We start from the raw sequence: 23,894 nt of genomic DNA on the forward strand, positions 1-23,894 counted from the left end.
AACACAAAAAGCGTATTTTGATTGGTTTGCGCAAAAGTTATCGCGTTTACTAACAAAGGGAAAGATTTTTTTAATTTTTTGTGTTTTTTTTTTTAACGAGTAATGGCGGCGATCTGCGATTTTTTTTGCAGGACTGCGACATTGCGGCGGACAGATCGGACCCTTGACTGACATTTTTGACACTTTTGGGGTTACCAGTGACATTACTGCAGTAATCAGTGCTATACATATGCACTGTTACTGTAAAAATGACACTGGCAGGGAAGGGGTTAACTGTATTGGAGAGGGAGGGGTTAAGTGTGTCATAGGGGCGTGTTTCTAACTGTGATTGGACATGGCTACTAGTGTAAAAACAGAGATCAACGGTCCTACATAGTAGAACCATCTGATCTCCATTTTTACACAGGGGAGAATGACAGGCGGCTTGTTTACATTAGCAGCCTGCCTTTCTCCCTTCCCGGCGAACGATCGCGAGTGACCGGCAGACATCAGGTCCGCCGCTCGCGCGCACTAACTTGTTAGGGAACGAGCCGGGGCGGGCGCGCGCCTCAGCGGGCACGCGTTCGCCCGCTATTGGCTCACAAGGGAGTGACAGGCTAGTGACGTACCGGTACGTCACTTTGCCTGCCCGAGGCTGACCGCCACAGTATATGTACTTGCGGCGGTCGGCAAGTGGTTAAAATTGTTCACAATCTGGAGGCACCCCATTCTAAATTTTGTAAAACTGAAACTATGGACTAAACATAACCCAGCAACATCCACATTTGTAGGACACCCAACATTAGTGATTTATTCTTCTAAAGAAAATACACCTTTGCACACTGATGCTGACTAGTATTCTGACATTTCTCTTCTCAGTTTTGTGCCCTCACTCAGCTAATGTGACCCCAGTGCTGGCGGAGAGGGGCAAACAAGGATGCTGTGCAGGCACCTGACGTCCTCCTTTTCAAGCGATGACATCATTGGTTGATAAGATACCGGCGGCTAGAAGGTTGTAATGGTGCACAATAAAAACCCGTGGCTTTGTGTAACAAAAAAGGCAGGCTTCATCCATCTGCTGGCTTATACACAATTTTTGGTAAGTTTTTAGGCATTTTGCCAAGGCATCCCTGAAGAGACCTGAAGGCACCTCAAGGTGTCTGGGCACCTTGGTTGAAAAAGGCTGCTCTAGATAATATGGATTCTGATCATCTAGGGTTAAAGGAGACACTAGAACTGTAGTATGAACACATATCCTTTACTGAAGGCTTACCAAGAGCACATTGCTAGCACATACATTAAAAAAACTTTTTGCAGAAAACGTAAAGCAATGTTGCAGTTCCAAACCTAAAGATTTTAATGCAGCCTTTTAATTACAACATTAATGCAATAAATTGTTAGTTGGTGATAGTGGAAGATAGATATAATGGCGACATACAGGGCTGGAACAAATTTTTACAAAGCATTCAAGATTCTGAGATTTTTTTTTATCCCCTTATTTATCTTTGCTTAGTTTGCCTGACAGTGTACTATACAGTATATGTAATTATTTGGAGATATTCTCTTACTCTTCCTTGATTTATATATTATATTGGATTTTAGTGCTTGACATAGGGTTTCTAGTGCCGGAATTTTTTTTTTTTTTTTTTTTAACAATGCAGAGTCTAAAGGAGAAGCATGGCCAAAGCTATGGTAGAAATGGATTGGATGGCAGCACTCCAAAAAATTAGTCCTTTATTGAAGAAACAAAAATGCAGAAATACATGAAGGATGATCATACCACAGCGGAGATGATGACACTGGCAGCTAACGCGTTTCGCACCCAAGCTGGTGATTAGTCAGATCATCCTTCATGTATTTCTGCATTTTTGTTTCTTCAATAAAGGATTAATTTTTTTGGAGTGCTGCCATCCAGTCCATTTCTTTCATATGCTTCTGTTGCAACCAGGGTGTGCATCTGAATTTCCTCTCTGAGGCTGAACTTTAAACGGAGGCTTTTTGTCCTGGAGCAACACAGTGTCTTGCATGGCCAAAGCTAGTTTGTCCATACTTCTGTTCTCGGTCACAGAAGTACACATATTTCGAATAATATTAACTGATTATGGTAAAACCCCCAGTTACTGCACATTTATAGTACACCACAGTACATTAAAGTGATACTAAAGGTTCAGCTTTTTTTTTTTTTTGTTAAATAAACATGTTATACTTACTTGCTCTGCAGTGGTTTTGCACAAGGCAACCTCGATCCTCCACTTCTCGGGTCCCCTGCCAGCACTCCTGGCTCCTCCCTCCTTGTTGAGTGCCCCCAGAGCAAGTTGCTTGTGTGTGCTCACTCTCGAGCCGCCTTTGTGTGTTCATAAGACACACAGAGTGCAGCTTGGCCCCACCCCTGCTCACTGTCTGTCTCACTGTCTGTGATTGACAGCAGCGGGAACCAATGGCTGTGTCTCTGCCATTGAAGAGGGAGAGACCTGGGGAGAGCCGCTACTCTCGTGCATATTGCTGGATCGGGCTCGGGTAAGTACCCTGCTCAAAAAAAATTAAAGAAACACTTATTAATCAGAGTATTGCATCAAGTCAAGTAAACTCCTGGAATATTGATCTGGCCAGTTAAGTAGCAGAAGGGGTTGTTAATCAGTTTCAGCTGCTTTGGTGTTAATGAAATGAACAGGGGCACTAGATGGGCAACAATGAGACGACCTCCAAAACAGGAATGATTTTACAGGGGAAGGGCACTGCCATTTTTTCCCCACTCATCTTTTCTGACTGTTTTTCACTAGTTATGCATTTGGCTAGGGTCAGTGTCACTACTGGTAGCATGAGGTGATACCTGGACCCTATATAGGTTGCACAGGCAGTCCAACTCTTCCAGGATGGCACATCAATACGTGCCATTGCCAGATGATTTGTTGTGTCTCCCAGCACAGTCTCAAGAGCATAAAGGAGATTCCAGGAGACAGGCAGTTACTCTAGGAAAGCTGAACAGGGCCGTAGAAGGTCCTTAACCTATCAGCAGAACTGGTATTTGCTCCTTTGTGCAAGGAGGAACAGGATGAGCGCTGCCAGAGCCCTACAAAATGACCTCCAGCAGGCCACTGGTGTGAATGTTTTTAACCAATCAATCAGAAACAGACTTCATGAGGGTGGCCAGAAGGTCTGACATCCTCTAGTGGGCCCTGTGCTTGCTGCCTGGCACCATGGAGCTGGAATGACATTTGCCATTGAGCACCAGACTTATCAGGTCCGCCACTGGTGCCTTGTGCTTTTCACAGATGAGAGCAGATTCACCATAAGCACATGTGACAGATGTGAAGAAGCCATGGAGAATGTTATGCTGCCTGTAACATTGTTCAGCTTGACTGGTTTGGTGGTGGGTCAGTTTGGAGAGGCATATCCATGGAGGAACGCACAGACCCCTACAGGCTAGAAATGGCATCTTGGCTGCCATTAGGTATCAGGATGAAATTCCTGGACCCATTGTCAGACTCTTTGCTGGTCCTGGGTTCCTCCTGGTGCACAACAATGCTTCATGTGGCAAGAGTATGTAGCCAGTTCCTGGAGGATGAAGAAATTGATACCATTAAATGGCCCCCAAGCTCACCTGACCTAGTGATATTATGTTTCGGTCCATCCAACGCCGCCAGGTTTGCACCTCAGTATGTTCAAGAGCTCAGTGATGCCCTGGTTCAGATCTGGGAGGAAATACCCCAGGACACCATTTGCTGTCTCATTAGGAGCATAAGCCGATGTTGTCAGGCATGCATACAAGCACGTGGGGGGCCTTTCAAACTACTGAGCACAATTTTGAGTTGCTGCAATGAAATTTCAGCAAAATTGAATAGCCTGCTGCATCATTTTTTCACTTTGATTTTTGGGGTGTCTTTGAATTCAGTCCTCTGTGGGTTGATCATTTTAATTTCCATCAAACGATGTGGCATCCTTTTGTTCCTAACACATTACCCAGCCCATATCAGTATAGATATCCAGCATGAGATTTTTCCCCATTGAGACCCGATGTGTTTTCAAAGTGTTCCTTTAATTTTTTTGAGCAGTGTATTAAAGGGGGCTGAGGGGGGAGCTGCACACTGAAGATGTTTTACCTTCATGCATAGGATGCATGAAGGTAAAAAACTTTTTAGCTTTTACAATCACATTTTTTTTTTTTTTTTTTGCAAAGTTGTTTTTATTGTTTTTTGAAAAATACTCTACAAAACAGAGCCTTTGGGCATTTCCCAGCTCGAAAAAACACAACAATCTCAACTGTAGTCGCAACACCAGTACCCCTCGATCAACGAGGGTAATAGCATCCACATGACCAAAGTAAGTAATCAGGAGGTGGAAGTTAGGCACGATCATAGTGATTAGGCACAAACCAAATTTCAAAAAAAAGGAAGCAAGAAAATTAGAGTGTAACACAATAAAAAATAAAGTAAAGTATAAGCAATATATATTACCAGCAAGATGCTAAAAGGTAAAGAAGGGGTACATGGGGGGACCACGTCAGGTCAACCCTCGGATAGCCCTTCCCCTTCAAAGGAACAAAGAATTCACACACTATCCACAGTCAAGCACAGTATCGTCTTTAGCATTCGTAGTAAAGGGAGATTCAATACAAATGTCCCAGACATTGTGAAATGTTTGGGGTCAACAGCGGAATAGATATGTCATTTTATACCATAGGACCACTAAATTAACTAGTTTCTTCAGTTCTCCAAAGTCTATCTGATTTCCATGTCAAAACAATAGGTTTTCTAGCGTACAACAAGATCCAAAAGAGTTCTGGAGGCCCTGGAAAAGTCTAGATGGTTGACCAAACCCAATAGACAAGCAGCTACTGTTTGAGGAATGGAAATTGTGGTTACTGAATGAAAAAATTGTAGGACAGTAGGACATCGGCCCAAAATGTTTGTATGAGGGAACAGGACCAAAAAACTTGAAAAAAATCCTCAAGTGTGTCTCCACAACGCCAACAATTAGGTTCTACTATGGGGAACATTCGGTCTAATCTCTGCAGTGTAAGGTAGGCCATCTGGAGAATTTTGAGATGGATTAGCCTATCCCATGTGGCCACTAGCCTTTACAACTACTTTAAATATTTTTTGAGCAAATTCCTTCCACAGTACATCAACCTTTATTCTTCATTGTTGTAGAAAGAGTACTTGAGAACCAATCATATCAGTCTTTGTCTCTTAAGAGAAGCTTACACTTTAATGTGCCCCCACAGACACTAATATTAGCATTGTCATTATACATGTACAGTATATAGCTCTGCCGTAGAGTGCTGTGCTGTAAATGTTTCACCATTCACATTGGTCACATTGGTCACATTGGTCTCAAAAGAACATAAACCGTAATGCTTTCATCACAGTTACACATATTTATTATTATGCTTATTCATTTTTATTTAAATGAATGGTTAAATAATTTTTTTTCAGCTCTAAAATACTGTATTTCAAAACAGTTTACCAAGAACACAGAAGTATTCACACTGGAGAAGGGGTCAAAACTATTTCTGTACAGGGAAATGCTGACTGCCCTAAAATAGACAAAAAGATAAAACTAGGGCATAGTTAAAATCCTTTTGTGACCGGAGGTCACTGAAGCCTAGATGCCCAGGCCAAATTTAGTAGCATCAGTTAACTTGACTCTAACTCTATGACTAGTTTACATGTGCTTATATTTTTTAATTTCATATAAGGACTTGGTACACTAAGCAATAGCTCATTTTTTTTTTTTTTTTTATTATAAACTGACAAATGTGCAAACTTTTCAATTAAATTTGTTTTAATAATGTATTACTGTATGTCAGTATTAAACAGAAGTACACTGCCAATTTCAAGTGGAAGGCTTATTTTGTGAATTTAGTCTCCAGGCTGTATGCGATAATTACCACATCATTGGGAACCACTCTGATTGGTTGTCCGGTACACAAATGAGATTATCGAACTAATGATTGCCCTCTTTTTTTTTTTTTGCATGCTTGTCTTATATTGAAAATGAAAAGTTAAAGACGTTAATGGTAGGTCAACATATGCGCTCTGGCTTTAGTCAAAGTTGTGATGATGAAAACGCATCAGAGCGTGAGCGTCAGGGCGTGAGCACGCAGTCAATAAGGAAACAGGACGCCTGGACGCCATACTCGCCACCCGGGAGCCACTGATCAGCTGTTTTAGAGTGACGGACGGTGAGAGCGGTACAGCGGTACCAGAGCGCATATGTTGACCTGCCATTAACGTCTTTTTTGGATACATAGGCTTATTATTTTATGTCTGTCTGTAAGTACAACATTTGAAGGGAGATGGGGATATTTTATTAATAAATGGATGACAATACTACCCCATGAGTCCCCCCTCTATTTTTTATGATCGTTTATGGTTTTCACTGCCAATGGGAGTTCTGGATTCCAAGGGTGAATAACATCATCAGACCAAGTGAAACAAACAGGAAGGGGGTCTAGTCCTCTCTGGAAGTGAGCAGTGTATTGAAACCAGGGACCAGATTAATTCTCTTAAAGGCGCAGTATATAAGGGTTTCTGGTGAGTGAGCATCGCCTAGGGCAGTGATGGCGAACCTTGGCACCCCAGATGTTTTGGAACTACATTTCCCATGATGCTCATGAACTCTGCAGTGTGGTTGAGCATCATGAAGAATGTAGTTCCAAAACATCTGGGGTGCCAATGTTCGCCATCATTGGCCTAGGGGAATCACGAAGGGTGTGGTGAAGGCTCATGTTGTGACTAATAGTTACAGCGGTGAAGGATAAGGACTGCTCATTAAGGAATTCCATTGAACTGTTATTAGACTATAATCTTATTGGAGATAATAAGGACTGTATGTAGCGCTGCTAATGGGTTACTGCTTCTGGTAGTTTGTTTTCTTAGTTTGGGGAGTGTAACACATGTGGTACTTTTACTAGATATGAGCCTTGGATTGGAGGAATTTGTGTTCTGCACAATCCTGTTTCCACAAAACTATTAATTATATTAAAATATGAGTTATTATTATTATTATTATTATTAATAATAATTAAAACACACCCCTTGTAACTACCTCTACTTACCTCCCAGAACCATCTCTTTTTAAAAGAATAAATCCCTAAACAGCAAAAATAAATTTCTCAGCAGCAGCTTTAAATCCCCCAAGAAGCAGCAATAACTCCCTCAGCAGCAACAATAACTCCCCCCCTCAACAACAATAAATCCCCAGCAACATTAATAAATTGCCTAGCAACATCAATAAATCCCCCAGCAGCATAAAAAAATCCCTCAGCAACATCAATAAATTGCCTAGCAACATCAATAAATCCCCCAGCAGCAACAATAAATCCCTCAGCAACATCAATAAACTGCCTAGCAACATCATAAAATCCCCCAGCAGCAACAATATCAAATTAAGTGTTGTGGAACAGGAAAAGTATAGCATGGTATATGGAAGGAATTGGTGCAGAAAAGGCCATTAGATGTGTGGCATAGGGAACATACAGCATGGAATATGGAATGGGGCAGTGCAAAGAGACCTGCAGTGATTGCAGTAACAGACAGCCAAGGCCAGTGATAGCAAGCCTTGGCACCCCAGATGTTTTGGAACTACATTTTCCAGCATGAGTGTTCGACAGGAAGTGGTCGTTAGTCTAGCTTCTGTTGAACAGACAGCGGTACACGCATACGAAGATTGAATACATGTATACCTAGGTGTACGCTACTCACTTCTTCTGCCAGGGTCTGCGCTAGATAATGCTATCAGTCAAAGCCCAGCAAAGGATGTGAGTAGTGTAACTTCCTCTGTCCTGGGACTTTGTTTACATTTATGACAGCAGCAATTGGTTATGCCAACTGTAACTGTGAACCCCCACTGATTGGAGGTCTGAAAGTGGCAAAGCTTAAAGCAAAACAAAATGTAAAATTGACAGAATTGCAAACAGACAGGCTTTTTTTTGGCAGAAGTAACAAAGGGAGAGGCGCCTCTAAGAGTAGACTGTAAACAGTTTTAATGCACAGTTAAAACATAGGCAACTCACACTGAGTAGCGTATAAAGACTAAGAGCACATCAGATGGGGGGGGGGGGGGGGAAGTCCAGATGAAACTTCAGTGGACATGTGGCCATCCGTTGTCAAGGCAGTGCCGTGCAAACTCCTCTTCGCTGATCATGGTAAAGGCTGGCTGTACGGTTGAAGGTAGTCCAAAATGAGGCTCAGAGCGCGGATGGTGCGGCGGCGTGGATGGATGACGCCACCGGAATGCAACGTGTTTCTGAGCGTGTGTGCTGCGAGTGTTTCGGCAGCCGCGATTCTTCCTCATGGCAGAGATGGTGCGGTGGCATGGATGGATAACGTCACCCGGGATGCGACGCGTTTCTGAGCGTGCATGCTGCGATTGTTGCAGCAGCCGTACTCCTTCTTCATGGCAGAGATGGATAGAAATCAATCAGGTCTTTTGTCAAAGCTTAATTGAACAAGCTGAAGTTAGAAGCTGATTGGCTACCATGCACAGCGGCACCAGATTTTGAACTGTCCCAATTTTAGTAATGAAGTACATTTACCTGGCTGTTGTCAATCCTTTGCCGAATATATGCTGTGCTGCACATGCACAGCTCATTTCATATCCTGGCACACTGCCATTGTGCCCAGATGACTACACTGCCATGTATGTGTGGGAGTGAAGTCATGCCATGCTGGCCAATCAAAATGGCGTTTGACTATTGGAAAAAAAGATATGTTTTTGTGCCCTTACTGTGTAACTGAGGCAAAAGTCCACCACTGTCCTTGAGGGGCATGACACCCCCCTGCCAGGACCTCTGTAATAAAGCCTTGCAGTCAATACATCTAAGCACTGGTAAACTGCATCATATTACATTTTTAGTTTTTGGGTTTAGATAAACTTTAATGCTTTAGAATTGTTTATTAATCCAGACGATTAAGCTGAAATCAAAGTGAAGGTGGGGGTGAAGACCATGTGACAAATGTAACAGATGCATACTTTCTTCCTCCTCCACTGGCTCAAACCTTATGACTATAGCATTATTTCTCTTTTTTTCAAATCTGCATATGTTTATATCTTCATGACAACTGCTCATATTGTGGCAAAACATTTAAATTTGATAACTCCCACAGTTCCTTTTTCCTTGTTAATGTGAACTCATTGTTTCCACCCACTGTGGTTATGAACACTCACAGAGGAATGATGATTCTTCAGTGGTTGAGATACTTAGTCACAGCCATGCCTTCTTTCCACATCCTTATATGAAACATTCCATGCATCCCAGGCACAGATTCCTAATACCACCGTTACCATAGTAAATGGAGAAAACACAAGTACAGCAACAACATAGTCCATTGTTCAGGTACTCTGAGTGAGTATTGAAATAAAAAAAAATAAAAATAAAAAACAAAAATTATTGTTGAGCAAATCTGGCCACAAAATAACATTTGTTATGAGCTGATCGCCACGTGATCTTTAAATATTTATATAGATGTACACGTAATATCGTGTGAGTAAGTTCTGCAAGGTTGTATAGGTTATCTGTATAACTGATTAAAAAAAAAAAAAAAAACCCCACATGGTATTTGTAATATATTTGGATGCCCCCGCTTTTGTAGGCATGAGAGAAGGTTATATATTTATGTGGTTTATAGCCTCTGAACCCATCCCATTACTTAATTTGCTTTGTAACTGTTAGTACATAGGAAAAGGCACTATCAGCCAGTGCTATAAGCATACAACCTGGCATTACTTCCAGGGCTGCAGTTAGAAATCACGGGGCCCCATGCAGCCTACTTGACAGGCGCCCACCCCCTTTCAAAAAAATATTTTTGCCATAAAATACACAAAGATCAATAATAGTAGACAAAAACACAACATAACTTTTAATTAAAATCTAAACAATAAAACTGTGCCGAATTATGCAACAATCGCGGCAAACCACACTGCATGAAGCTCGTCGCCCATAGAAGAGAAATGTGGTGGAAGGGAAAGGGGGAGAAGCCGCTGGACTTCAGGATTTGTTTCAGAAATGAGGCAATACAGGTGACGTTTCTGCTTGTCAGGTTCCCCCGGCCCCCTTATGAACTGATGGGGCTGGGGCCCGGTAGAGGAGGGCCTGCTGTACTGCCTTATCAGTAACCCTGATTACCACAACTAGAGTCCTGAAAATATGGGGAATTCAGGTGTACCAGGCAAGGTTTTAGATAGAGGAAAAGACTAATGGCGCTTTTCCACTGCATGGAACCGAACGGTTCAGCTCGCTTTTGCGCTTTTCCACTGCATGGTACCGCATGGTATGGCGTTGGAACGGTTTGGTACGGTACGGTACGGCGGCGCTTTTCCACTACATGGAACCGAACGGTATGGCTCGCTTAACCACTTAAGCCCCAGCCCTATTTCGGACACTTTTTGTTTACAAGTTTTAATCAGTATTTTTTCCTAGAAAACTACTTAGAACCCCCAAACATTATATATATTTTTTTAGCAAAGACTCTGGAGAATAAAATGTCGGTCATTGTAATATTTTTTATCACGCGGTATTTGCGCAGCGGTCTTTAAAGCGCCATTTTTTTGTAAAATTTCTGAAAAATCACATTTCACTAATTTTAAAAAATACTAAACAGTAAAGTTAGCCCATTTTTTTTGTATATTGTGAAAGAACATGTCACGCCGAGTAAATAGATACCCAACATGTTACAGTTTAAAATTGCGCCCCCCCGTGGGATCGCGACAAACTACGGTCAATAGAGATCTCAATCTGCGACGCTTTAAATTTATTTAACGGTTACCAGTTTTGAGTTAGAGTGTAGCTCTTTTTTTTAAATTATTGCTCACGCTCTGGCGATCGCGGCGATACCTCACATGTGTGGTTTGAACAGCGATTTCATTTGCGGCTCGACTTCCGTATACGTTTTTTTTTGTGCGCGAGCTAACGGTGACGGGGGCGGCTAAATTTTTTATTTTTTTTCCCATTTATTTTATTTATTTTTTTAACTTTATTAAAGTTTAAAAAAAAAAAAAAATCTGATCACTTTTATTGCTCTCACAAGCAATGTAAACATCCCTTGTGACACCAATATGTAGTGACAGGTACACTTTATGGAGGGATCGAGGGTCTAAAAGACCCTCGACCCCTCCACTACACTTCCCTGTATGCAAAACTCCGAAAACTGCATTTTTGCATACAGCCGTTTTTCAAATTTGCCGCCTTTTGCAGCACAGTAACCCGGAAGTGACGTCATGGACGCCGCCTCCGGGTTACGTCATCGGAGACCCGATCGATGCCGTTTCCGGCATTCATCGGGACTCCATCCAGCCGGCGGACGTGCCGGCTGGGTGCTCGGGGCTCCCGGTGGAACGGGAGCCCCGGGCAAAGCCACGGAAGGCGGCGGGAGGGGGGGGGCGTCCCCTCCCGCCCCCCCCGGGTACCGATCGAGCGGCTCCCGAGCCGCATCGGTCGGTACCGACGGAAAGCCAACCGTCGGCTCTAAACCACGGTACCGGGATGGTGCCTCTAGCTAGAGGCATCATCCCGGTACACTACCCCAAAGTTTACCGACGTAGACCTACGTTAGTATGCGGTAAGTGGTTAAACAGTACCACCTCAGTTGTGGTTCCAAGAGGGTCGTACCGGTACCATATCCCACAATCCTTTGCATGCAGCCTTGACTGTTTGTCACTTCTAGCCACTGATTGGTCAGAGTATAGTTGTTATCCCACCCACTTTACTTTAGTGGAAAAGCAAACCGTACCGAACCGTTCCAACACCGTACCATGTGGTACCATGCAGTGGAAAACCAAACAGAGTCAAGCAGGGCGGAGTGGAGCCGAGCCGGTACTTGCAGTGGAAAATTGCCATAAGGAACTATTCCCCCTCTTCGCCGTCACCTTAAAAAGACACCAGGTTCTTCTGCACCTCGGTGCACTGTGGTGTGGAGGTGCAGTTTTTCATGGTTTTTGTATAGTTCCCACCTACTCCCAGTGAAATATTATTCATTATATTTTTTTTATTATTATTATTATTATTATTATATAACAATTTTTGGCCACAGATGTTTTTTACTGTAGCAACCACTGAATTTATTATTTTGTGTTTCCAGTTCATTATGGAAGAATGAAAGGGAGAATGGTATTGGTTGCTATAAAACAGCTTTTCATGTGAATGACAGCCAAAATGAATACTGTGCAGCAACTCCCTAGGCAAAAAAAATATAAATACATAAATAAATAAAAAAGTAAATTCATTTCTGCTTTAATGGCTATTATTAATGATCTTGGTCATCATTGCCAATTGATATGAAGAGTTAATGCAAGCTATTTGCCCTGCCAGTTACACAGAGCAAGTTCTCCCAGGCTTCAGCTATATCTTGACTCATTTTATTTTAATAGCAAAGAGTAAATATGTACTGTAATAAAAGCAAGCATTCAGCTTGCAATTTCTTCAACCTTTTTTATCTGTTATATGTACTTAAAAATTTGTTAGTTCCAGACAGGCCAAGCACCATTTTTTGCAAACGCCACAATTTACTTTCACTGCATAAAACAGTGAAAGGTAAATATTATTATGTAAAATACTCACATGCCCATTGAATTAAGTGTTGTCCTGCTCTAATCCACTGCAGCACACCCAGTACTGTACTGCCATCTTCTTTTCAGATTTTAGAGGGAGCTGGCTGTCCCAAACAGGTACTTGAGGCTGGCCCCCAGATTACATGCTGTAGCACATGTGCATTGTGTTCTAGGTTGCCCCAAAGCCTCCTGGGATATGTGATTTATGTGAGTACCCCAAGAGGCTGTGGGCAACTGGAGTAAGTTGTTCTCACCTAGGCGTTAAACTTGGAACTGTGGGGCCTTGCACAGTGTATATATATATATATTGTATCAGTACTAGTAAACTGTTTCTTTACATTTTTCATTTTTTTTCACTGTCAGTTTTTTTTTTTTTTTAGTTCTGTGGAAAATAATGAGGATAATGAAGGATGTTTTTTTGACATAACAGCAGGGTCAGAATAGCCGATAGGATTTTCTGTAACCCTCGCAAGCTGTTTATTCACTTCAGCTCCAGAAGGTTTTACCCCCTTCATGACCAGGCCATTCTTTGCTATTTGGCACTGCACAATTTTAACTGCTGTACCCAAACAAAATTGATATAATTTTTTTCACACACATAGAGCTTTTTGTTGGTATTTGATTTTGGATTGTGACATAACTGAAAAAAAAAATACAAAATATATGTACTGCATATATATATAAGAGACCTTATAAAAATTTTACCTTGGAGAATCAATTAGTGTGAAAAAATATTCCTGAAAAATTCAACCCCAAAAATCTATTGCTGTTACAGATGTAAAACTTTTCATAGACATACATTTTAAGGGTTCAACTGCATTTGGCCAGATCAGGTGACAATTGTCTTCTGACACCTGGCTACTTAACGAAATGTCCCAGGACAAGAGATTGGGTCACAGCTTGCTAGCACAGTCCCAGAAAAGCTTGCTTGATATTACATCCAGCATCTTTAACCCTTTCATCCCTGACAAATGTAGTACTTTCCCACTGTCCCCAAAATCCTGCTGCCCTAGAAGAGATGACTGTTCAGGCCTTCTGCTGTACAGGTCCTTCTCCACAAGCCAGCATGTTTCCCAACTGGAACCACAAGATAGTAGAGATACCTCACTACTTCTTCCTCTCCCAGCTCCCAGCCTGGAGGCAGAGCCCCCACCCCCCTCAGCCTGGAGTCCCCTCCCAGGCCACATGACACAGCTTCCTTACTCCATCTTCCACCCGACTGCCCTACTGGCCAGGCTCCACGATATTTAAGGGCTCATCCAGGCACTCTGCCAGGGCCTTCTGTCTGGGGATTGGCCAAATTACTTCAAGTATGAAGTATAGGATCTCCTGGCCTACGTCCACTAGCTTCCAGAAGCTTCTCCAAGCTTCTAAAACCAAGGGAAGGTACCAGAGATCTGCCCTGTAGAGCCCCTCAGCCTGACCTAGAGTAACCTGACCCAATTACAGACTCACACAATTAACATGAGTCACAAAACAAATTTACCTACACTAGTCTAGCACTAGAAGGTACTACGCTCTTGACCCCCCCCCCTTTCCCACAGCTATGACATCCGCATGCTCAGAAGCCAGTTTCCAAAACATCCTCCCATGAGCTTATTTTGCAGTACCGATACATCATACATCTTTCTGGCAAGCAAGCAGTTGCTTCTATGTTGCCCTCACGCACTTGTGTCTACAGTGTAAGCCACTGGCAGCACTAGGTGCATGCTTGGCCAGAAGCTTTGGCGGGGGACCCGAGAAGAGGAGGATCTGGGCTGATCTATGCAACACCACTGCACAAAGCAGGTAAGTATGGCATATTTGTTGTTTTCTTTTTTTTTTTTTAAAAAAGCCAAGCCTTTATTATCACTTTAAGAACATTTCTTGGGGACCCCCAGGCCCCCAGAACTAGTGTCCCCAGTAGAAGATTTCCTCCCTATTACCTTTCTGGGGACATTTTCTTTTACTTTAAGTTTCGAAGAAAGCGATAAACAGGAGAAATAGAGAGGGTGAATCTTCTTAAAAAGGGCATAGACAGCAATAAAAACTGACCAGAGTTCTAACCCCTCTGCATTTTATCCAAAGTTAAAAGAAAAAAAGAAATTGCCTTTAGTTATACTTTAAATGCAGAATACACAGCACTTATACTACTCCCCTAAGTACATTTTAAATATATATTTCCCTACAGAGCTTAAGGCAAGATAAAGTTTTACTCATTTACTGTATGCTTGCTGAATGCATTCCTAAAGCTGTACTGACATGAGAGAAAAACTCTACACGTGTCAACATTACTATTTATCAGTGACATTTGTTCATAAGCAGAAGGCTTGATTTAGACCTTGTCTGCCAGTAATTGTATGTGTAGCACACTCCTAGGTAGGTGCTAGAGAGAGAGAGTATAGTTTTGGAACCTTTTTCTTACCTGGGAGATTGCTAGGTAAATCTATATTGTTCTCTGCCAACCAGAGAGCAGGATCTGCTAGTGAGGTCTGCTCAATTTGCTTTGATGCAACTCAGTTTGTCTGCAGTGTTTTACACTTGTCCAATAGGGAGGCATATTGGACAGTGGGAGGAAACCTGACAAATGAGTGCACAGGCATTTAGTACAGCCCTGTTGATTGGCAGAGGAAAGTGTCGCATGCATGCTGGGATACTGTATAAATCCCAGGAGCACATGTGTTTGGGGTCTTGCAGCTGGAGAGTGGAGTCCCAGAGGGGGCAGCTTCCTCCTCCTCTGTAGAAGTTGCCATGTGGCCCCAGGTGGTTTACCGGAGGGCCTAAAGAGCTATAGAGGAACTGAACCCAGAGGTCCTGTAGAGCTGACTCAAAGGGAGACACTGGAAGGGTCTGATTCTGCATACAGTGAGTACAGATCTGTGTCAAGGGGTCTGACCTGGGGGGGGGGGCATCCCTGCAGCTAGAAGAGTCAGTGAACGGGTATCAGTAAAGGGGATGCTAGAGAGTATCCTAAAGATAATGTAGTTCAGTAAGTCTATTGCTGGAGAAAGAACAAGGAGACTTTACCTTTCCATACATGTGGCAGTATGGTCAAAGCAGTGTGACTACTTACACAAGCAGCATGGTGAGGCCAAGTGAGAGTTGTCCTTATCAACTGTATATACTTCCAGTTGGAGTATCCCACTATTCCCTTCTCCCATCCAAGTTCCACAATAAAAACTAAAAACCAACACTCCTGGACGGTTTATTGAGTAACGAGCCATAGGGAGTAATGCTCCGTACACACGTGCAGATTATCTGAAGACTTTTGTCTGCAGACTTACCAAAACCATATACTATGAGGTCAAACCTAAACACTTTCAATTTGTATGCAATCCGGCAGGCCCTTGCACTACATAGAAAAGATAAGTCTGCAGACAAAAGTCTTCAGATAATCTGCATGTGTGTATGGGGCATTAGGATGAATGTGTGAACTGTACCCTAAGTGACTGTCTGCTGGTAATCAGAGGAGGCCCAATAAGTCATCATACAGCAAGTCCTATGGGGACAGTGCAACATATGTATGGGACACAGTTACTTTTCCTCCAATAGTTACCCACTCAGGTATTAAGCTAGGTATACATGTATTGAAATTCTGCTGAACAGGACAAATTTCAATCTGTGTGTAGTCCAACTTCTGTTGAACAGTCCTGCTGGAAACCACTGGTTGAACAAAAAAGGCCTCGGTGGGGTTGATTTCCTAAAACCGAAGAGTGCAAAATTCGGTGCCGTTCTGCATAGAAACCAATCAGCTTCCAGGTTTCTTTTTGTCAAAGCTTAACTGAACAAGCTGAAGTTAGAAGTCGATTGGCTACCATGTACAGCTGCACCAAATGTTGCAATCTGCAGTTTTAGTAAATCAACCCCACTGTGTGTAACCAGCTCCCCATACCCAGATGGGAAGAAAAATAACATTGCTCAAGGACCTTAACTTAGCATGGGTTCTTGATTTACTTTTTTATTGTCTCCTTCTCAATATGGGTTTCTGGCACCTGCCTAGACTACATATTGTAAAGGTAAAGGTGATATAATTGGTTATGTGCCACATCGCTAGAATTCAAATACAAAAGGTAGGAATTCCCCTATTGTAGGGCTTTTTAGGCACTTCAATCATATACCAAGTGAAAAAATGAAATTCATAAAAACTAATTTTTTTAGTAGATGACTAGATAAAAGAAGCACTGAAACAATAAATATATGGCATGAACGGCTATTGATACACCAACTATGAGATATGGCAATGATACAGTATGGCTTCCTCCACCATTGGGTGGAGGAAGCCATACTGTAGCATCGCCACATCTTATAGTTGGTGTATCAATAGCCATTCACACCATGCATACCTTATTTTCGTATTTATTTTATATAGTCATGTACTAATAACATTTGTTTTTTTAAATTTCATTTTTGACTTGGCATATAAATGAAGTGCCTAAAAAGTCCCACAATAGGGGAATTCCTACCTTTTACCTAGACTACAAATGTGCATTTCATTTGGAAGTACATGTGGCTGGCCAAACCTTTATAGATGGCATATTTAGCTGCCTAAAGACCTTTCTGCTCAGATGTTTCCAAATGCTGCTATGTTCTCCCCCTTACTAACCACCCTTATAACCTTGGTGCACCCTGGAAACTATGCTGCTATGTTCTCCCCCTTACTAACCACCCTTATAACCTTGGTGCACCCTGGAAACGACGCTGCTATGTTCTCCCCCTTACTAACCACCCATATATCCTTGGTGCACCCTGGAAACTATGGAATTCTTTATCTATTAAATTCTAAAGAACTAAGCACAGTCACCCTGGCATTTAATGTATGGCACAAGATGGCTGGATACATCAGAATCTATTGGGCAGACTAGATGGGCCAAATGGTTCTTATCTGCCGACACATGCTATGTTTCTATGAATTGTAATAGGTAACATACTAAAGTGTTGTCTAACACATACTGCTCATGAGCAATACATTGTTAGTTTGTAAGTGGTACGATTCCTCTCAGTTATGTAGAAATCAAGACCTATGCATTTTCTCATTCTCAAATTAGCCCCTATCTGACACAGTGAAAAGAAAAAGGTTACCTGTCATAAAGGACTTAAAGTGAAACTTTTCCTAAAAAAGGGAAGTTCCTCTTTTCCTTCTCTGCCCCCCCCCCCCCCCCATCTCTACTACATTTAAATGTTTTTGTTTTCTTGGAGCAGGTACCTTTTTCTGACAAGTATCCGCTCCCACTTCCTATCGGATTGACCAGGCGATTCGATCAGAAGTTGGGCCCCTCCCACTTGCCTGCAACCTCCTGGGCCTTTTAGGTGTCCCAGGAGGTTGCAGGCAAGTGGGAGATACCCAACTTCTGAACGAATCGTCTGGGCGATCTGAGAGGAATTAGGAGTGGGTACCTGCGGGTCCATTGAGAAAGCACAGCACTACTCATGCATGCGCCTTGGGAAGCCAGCTGTGAAGCACCAGGAGGACACAGCCGACTTTCCACATCCAAGATGTCAGTGCCAGGGACCTGAAGACCAGCAGAGAACTGGCCCGAGTGAGGACAGCCCTGGATCCATAGACTGGTAAGTGCATGTTTATTAAAAGTCAGCAGCTACAGTATTTGTAGCTGCTGACTTTACATTTTTTCTTTCCAGGGTGAATTTCCTCTTTAAAGTGGCGCTAAATGAAATCTTAATTTTCCAAAAATAAAATATACATCTACTACCTAATGGCCCTATAGTTGATTAATTATGAATTTGTTTCTTTACTGTGTTTTTCCTCCCCATTGTAATGTCCTCGGTGATCTCTCAAAACTCTCCCTTTCCCCCCACTGCTGTTTGTTTGGAACAAGCAGTGTAAGTTAGTAGCAGTTATGTGCAATGCTCTATGTACACTACAAACCCCATAGTCAATAATCCCTAGTCGGTTTTAGGAGGCTAAGATCAATAGAAGGTTATTTTTTGCATTAAGAATATATACTTGAATATTATGAAAAATATTGAATATACATACATATGCATACGTGTGTGTGTGTTTTTTTTTAAGAGTTAGTGTCACTTTAAGGCATTGAAAAGGGCGACAAATAATCTTTTTGTGAAAGATCTGTTGCGAATATCAGGGATTTTCCAAGGGCTATCAGCATGCACCAATGGTCAGGGAAGCAATTTCACTTATCACCCACCATGCTATAGAAAGACTACCAGGGGAATTATCCAATTGTCAACGTGAGACTCCTTCGCAGAGGAAAATGACAAAATGGTTTTATGTGCAAGACAGAAGACTGGCAGGTACAGTGACATCACTTCACACTCTACAACACAACAATGTCATCATACAAACAAAAAAAAGGGGTTTCAAGTGTGGTTTCTGTTTCATGGCTGCTCTACTCTTGTATAAAAGCTTTAGCAGAAATATTATATTTTATGTATTGTTCCCCAAAATTCAGGTTGCATGTAAATTTACAGAATTATGCAAACTGCCATTTCTGATCTCTCCTTTTGAGAATGTCAGTTGCCTGCTAATGCTTTAAGGTTGATTTACTAAAGGAAAATAGGCCGTTTACTTTTCAGGGAAGTATTTCCTTTTCTTAGTGAATGTGGTAAGAATGTACTTTGCGTCATGTGCAAAAAAAAAAAAAAAAAGTGAAAAAAAAAAAAAACAGCATTTTTTTTTGCACATGTTTGGTTGATGCAAGTCAGCTGTTTCACCTCATTCACTCATTCATTAAGAGGAAATCCTCTTGCAAAGTGAAATTTACCTTGCATAGTAAACAATCTATTTGCACTCAATGCTGTCTGTCACTAATCCGGGACGAGTATAGAGATTAGAAATTCCAACACTTTTTCTGACTCTCAATTTCAGCATGCTTCTTCAAGGTATAAAAACTAGACAAGCAACAAGCATTTTCTTCAGGAGGCCAACAATGGAAATCCCATACATTACTTATGCCAGGTGTACATTATTTTTCAATGAACGTGTAAATCTGTGTAAAAATCAAAACAATAGTGTGTTGAGCATCATATAAAAATACCTGCAATACCTGATGTCAGAGTGCATTTTTCTGCCATCATACATAACAATAGAAATACAAACTGACTTGTATTGTATTTCCAGGTTCATAGTGATAGTTAGCTCTTTATGAAATAGATAACTTGCGTGACCTGATGTGTCTTTCAGATGCATTTGGCGCACCTTACACCTTTATGTGTATTGACCATATATACAAGTTTCCATTTATTCTGCATTATCTATTGTATGTGCATTATTTTAAATATAATTATATGTATTGTACAAACAATTACCTGTATGGTCCATTGTATGGACTGTAAATGATACAGCTACATGTATGGTCCATTGACATTCACGGAGGACCTATCAGTCATAATTATAAGTAATGCTAGCAGCAGGTACCCTAATGTCTACATATATTTGGTCATAAAATTGTCATAATGTAACATGCAGGACAATCCTGATTTGAAATGCTCATTCAAAATGGGTATGTACATGGTATTCTGTATTGATAGTTTTTACAAATTAATAAAAATGTATTGTTTAAAAAAAAAAAGGTTTATTAAAAACATACAATTTCACAATAATTTGTCATCCGTCAATGCAGGATGCTAAATGAGAAAGCCTACTCAAATTTCCCAAGGTTCTTCTTTAAACTTAATTCATCCCTGCCCGAACTGTACATGATCCACTTTTTAGTCTGTATGCATACTATAGTACATTTGGGATAGCGGTCATAAAAAAAAAAAAAAAATGCATTGTGTGTTTCAATGGATATTATTAATCTAGGGCGGAGTGGTTCTCTATATTTTGTAAACCTTTGTGCTATGTAGATGACAAAATATTTCAAACTGTGTCATTAAAAAAAAAAATGTAGGCAGACGATGCACAAACACTATGCAAGGAATTGATTTACCCTGAGAGTACTTTTTTGTATTGATAAATGACCTATTATAGCATGGTCGAACGGCATGAATATATAACTGTTGCAAAATACAGAAGAGACAGCGTAGACAATTAGGAATAGCTTTAGTGTCTGTACTGATGAAAACAGACTTGGCCTATGATGCACCTAGTTCCATTTTCCAATGCATATGATCTCATGCAGTTCCAGCACTAGATTGATTTTATCAATGGAAGCGTTCTGCAGATGCTAGTAGCACAATCCCTGTGCAGTCAGCTCCTTATCCATATACCCTGCTTCACTGGTTATCTTTTTTTTTTTTTTTTTGCATGCATCTATTTAACCGTTGCCTAGGCAGACTTTAATTGTATTTCCTTATGGAGCATGCAGTCTTACCCTTTTTTTAAAGAATTGAAAGGCAGAACACTTCTTGACTGGGAATCCATTCATGTCTTTGTTGACCATTTTCCTCAATTGGAAGCACCCAGTAAAAGATCCACAGACAGGCACTTGCTTAGTCACCGCATCCGTTTCCCCCCTTTTGAACCCAATGTGAACACAATGTACACTAGACGGAGGGAAGATCAGTAAATTACAGGCTCAAACAGCCACGAGTTCCTGAATCTTTATCCTGATCCATTCATTCTGCACCAGTTACTGCAGCAGCCTGCAGTGAGAAGTCAAGACTTTTAATCATTCATTAAAAGCAGACATGCTAAATGCTGTATCGCAGCAACTTGCTGAACGACCCATATGCAGAATGAGGAAAAATTGAGCCATCCTGGTCCATCATCATGTGCTCATGGCTTAGCGAAAGACACAGCTCCCTCCCAGAGCCTGTATTTTGCTGTTTCTCAGGTGACGTGATGCTCTGCTGTTAGAGAGATGAGAGCTCTGATTCTTCAGCCTGCTTTTTTTGATTGGGTACCATCCATTGGGAATAGTGCTGGCATAGCGAGAGCGAGAGATGGAAAGAACACTTAACTAATAAGGTTACTAGATCTCTACTGTAGGCAAAGGGCTTCTAACATACAGTAACTGAGAGACGCAGCAGACCCAAGGGAGGAGTACATATGTGACAAGTGTTATGCTGTGCAAGGAGATGCTAGTTATCGGTCAGTGTTGCACATCATACGTTATTCAGTTTGGATTCTTTTATGGTGCATTGTTAAATTAAAGAAAGCTAGGTGCATGTATTTTATGGAAAACATTGAATTTGGCAATTAAGCATAATTAAAAGGAGTGTGTAATATTTTTTCATGTATTTTTAATGTATTTGTTGTGTTTAAGACTGACAACTAACTAAACTAAGCATGAAGTAACTATCCTATTGGATAGTCACTGCATGTTCCCAAAGAATGAGGTCAGCTGACTACCTGAATATACTGAATGACCAGGTTATTCTATCAATGGATTTTTTCTTCCCTGATAGCACGGGCATATTCCAAGATGATAATGCCAGGATTCATCAGGCTCAAATTGTGAAAGAGTGGTTCAGTTAGTATTAGACATCATTTTCACACATGGATTGGTAACACAGGGTCCAGAACGTAACCCCATTAAGAATCTTTGGGATGTGCTGGAGAAGGCTTTGCGCAGTGGTCCGACTCTCCCATCATCAATACAAGATCTTGGTGAAAACTTAATACAACACCGGAGAGAAATAAATCTTGTGACATTGCAGAAGCTTATCAAAACAATGCTACAGCGAATGCATGCCGTAATCAAAGCCAACAAAATATTAGAGTGTGTGACCTTTTGTTTTGGTGGCAACTTTTTTTTGGCCAGGCAGTGTGTATATATAGATATACAGTATCTCACAAAAGTGAGTACACCCCTCACATTTTTGTAAATATTTTATTATATCTTTTCATGTGACAACACTGAAGAAATGACACTTTGCTACAATGTAAAGTAGTGAGTGTACAGCTTGTATACAGTGTAAATTTTCTGTCCATTCAAAATAACTCAACACACAGCCATTAATGTCTAAACCGCTGGCAACGGAAGTGAGTACACCCCTAAGTAGAAAATGTCCAAATTGGGCCCAATTAGCCATTTTCCCTCCCCGGTGTCATGTGACTTGTTAGCGTTACAAGGTCTCAAGTGTGAATGGGGAGCAGGTGTTATCTTTCTCACTCTCTCATACTGGTCACTGGAAGTTCAACATGGCACCTCATGGCAAAGAACTCTCCAAGGATTTAAAAAAAAAAGAATTGTTGCTCTACATAAAGATGGCCTAGGCTATAAAAAGATTGCCAAGACCCTGAAACGGAGCTGCAGCATAGTGGCCAAGACCATACTGCGGTGTAACAGGACAGGTTCCACTCAGAACCTGTCCTGTTAAACCGCCATTGTCGACCAAAGAAGCTGAGTGCATGTGCTCAGCGTCATATCCAGAGGTTGTCTTTGGGAAACAAACATATGAGTGCTGCAGAGGCTGAAGGGGTGGGAGTCAGTCTGTCAGTGCTTAGACCATACGCCGCACACAGCATCAAATTAGTCTGCAATTGGGGGGTACCCACGCATAGTGCAGTAATGCACCCTCCAGTAGTCTATCTCCAGTGAAGGACCTCCCAAGCTGGCAGCAATGAGTTAGAAGGGGCATGGAATCCCTGGTGACTATGGTTGTACTAACTCCTTACCTTACAACTGTAAGGTAACAGCATGTAATACGACTCCTAGGCAGGTCTGCATGTGGGGATCCTCCTCCTTGCACTGCAGTCTACTCGAGATCGCTTATCGGGGCAGGTGTATCCATCTTTGGTCCTGGTGCTGGTGCGTGGTCCAGATGGATAACTCAGGGCAAGTGTATGGGGGAGAGAAGGCTCCAATAGTGTGATATCGTTTTTAAAAATGTTTTATTGAATAAAAATGCTAACAACTTACATTTAAAAAAGCCGCAAGCGGCATAAGAAGCAAGGATGGCTGGCTCCCTCAGGCAACAATTTTGGTATGGTCAGCTACCCTACGCGTGTCGTCATTTTCATGTGACTTCTTCAGGGCATGCTGATACATGGTAATGATCTCATTTAAATAGACAGAGCTGCGGGAACAGTTGCGGCGAAGATTGGAATCAATGTAACAGATCAGTGAAACTAGCTGGAAAGTAGTCAGTACGGTGCAGCCTATAGCGGCAAACATATAGTGACAAGGGGATGAGAAGACAGACAGATGTCTAATACGGTGAAGCCGCCCAAATAAAACTGATGATGCATCCATAATAGGGTGAGACTAGTAAGTGATGTGACAAAGTAAACAAAGTGAGACTAGATGCATCAATATACGGTGATGAAGAGGGATGGAGGTGAACTCTGAATTAATCTTACTTTGGGGCATTAATAGAGCCAGCAACGGCAGACAAACAGTGAAGGAGAAAAATGGAAAATTATATATTACGGCAAAACCGCCAGGAAAACAAGATGATAAAGCTGTGTTTAAGTGATAATGTTAGGGACAAGACATACCGGGTGAAAATAAAAATACCTCAGA

General features: G+C 41.6%; 1 protein-coding gene and 1 long non-coding RNA gene across 2 annotated transcripts in view; one reads left to right on the forward strand and one right to left on the reverse strand.

The window, feature by feature from the left end:
• The window catches only part of LOC309549424, a 51,290-nt gene extending 33,396 nt beyond the window's left edge, over window positions 1–17,894 (forward strand). Inside the window, exon 3 of the long non-coding RNA XR_014225017.1 lies at window positions 17,824–17,894. This is a non-coding gene — a long non-coding RNA (uncharacterized lncRNA). The remainder of the gene's footprint in view (window positions 1–17,823) is intronic.
• Window positions 1–21,455, reverse strand: part of LOC309550568 (uncharacterized protein) — a gene marked incomplete at its 3' end in the record, with an annotated part of 203,705 nt that extends 182,250 nt beyond the window's left edge. The window contains exon 1 of the mRNA XM_082250916.1: window positions 20,799–21,455. Coding sequence (XP_082107042.1) covers window positions 20,799–20,867 — 69 coding nt within the window. The 5' untranslated portion in view covers window positions 20,868–21,455. The remainder of the gene's footprint in view (window positions 1–20,798) is intronic.
• Between the last annotated feature and the right edge of the window lie 2,439 nt (window positions 21,456–23,894).

The sequence above is a fragment of the Pelophylax lessonae genome, assembly GCF_965119305.1.
Source record: "Pelophylax lessonae genome assembly, chromosome: 3".
In the NCBI taxonomy this organism is placed as follows: Eukaryota; Metazoa; Chordata; class Amphibia; order Anura; family Ranidae; genus Pelophylax; species Pelophylax lessonae.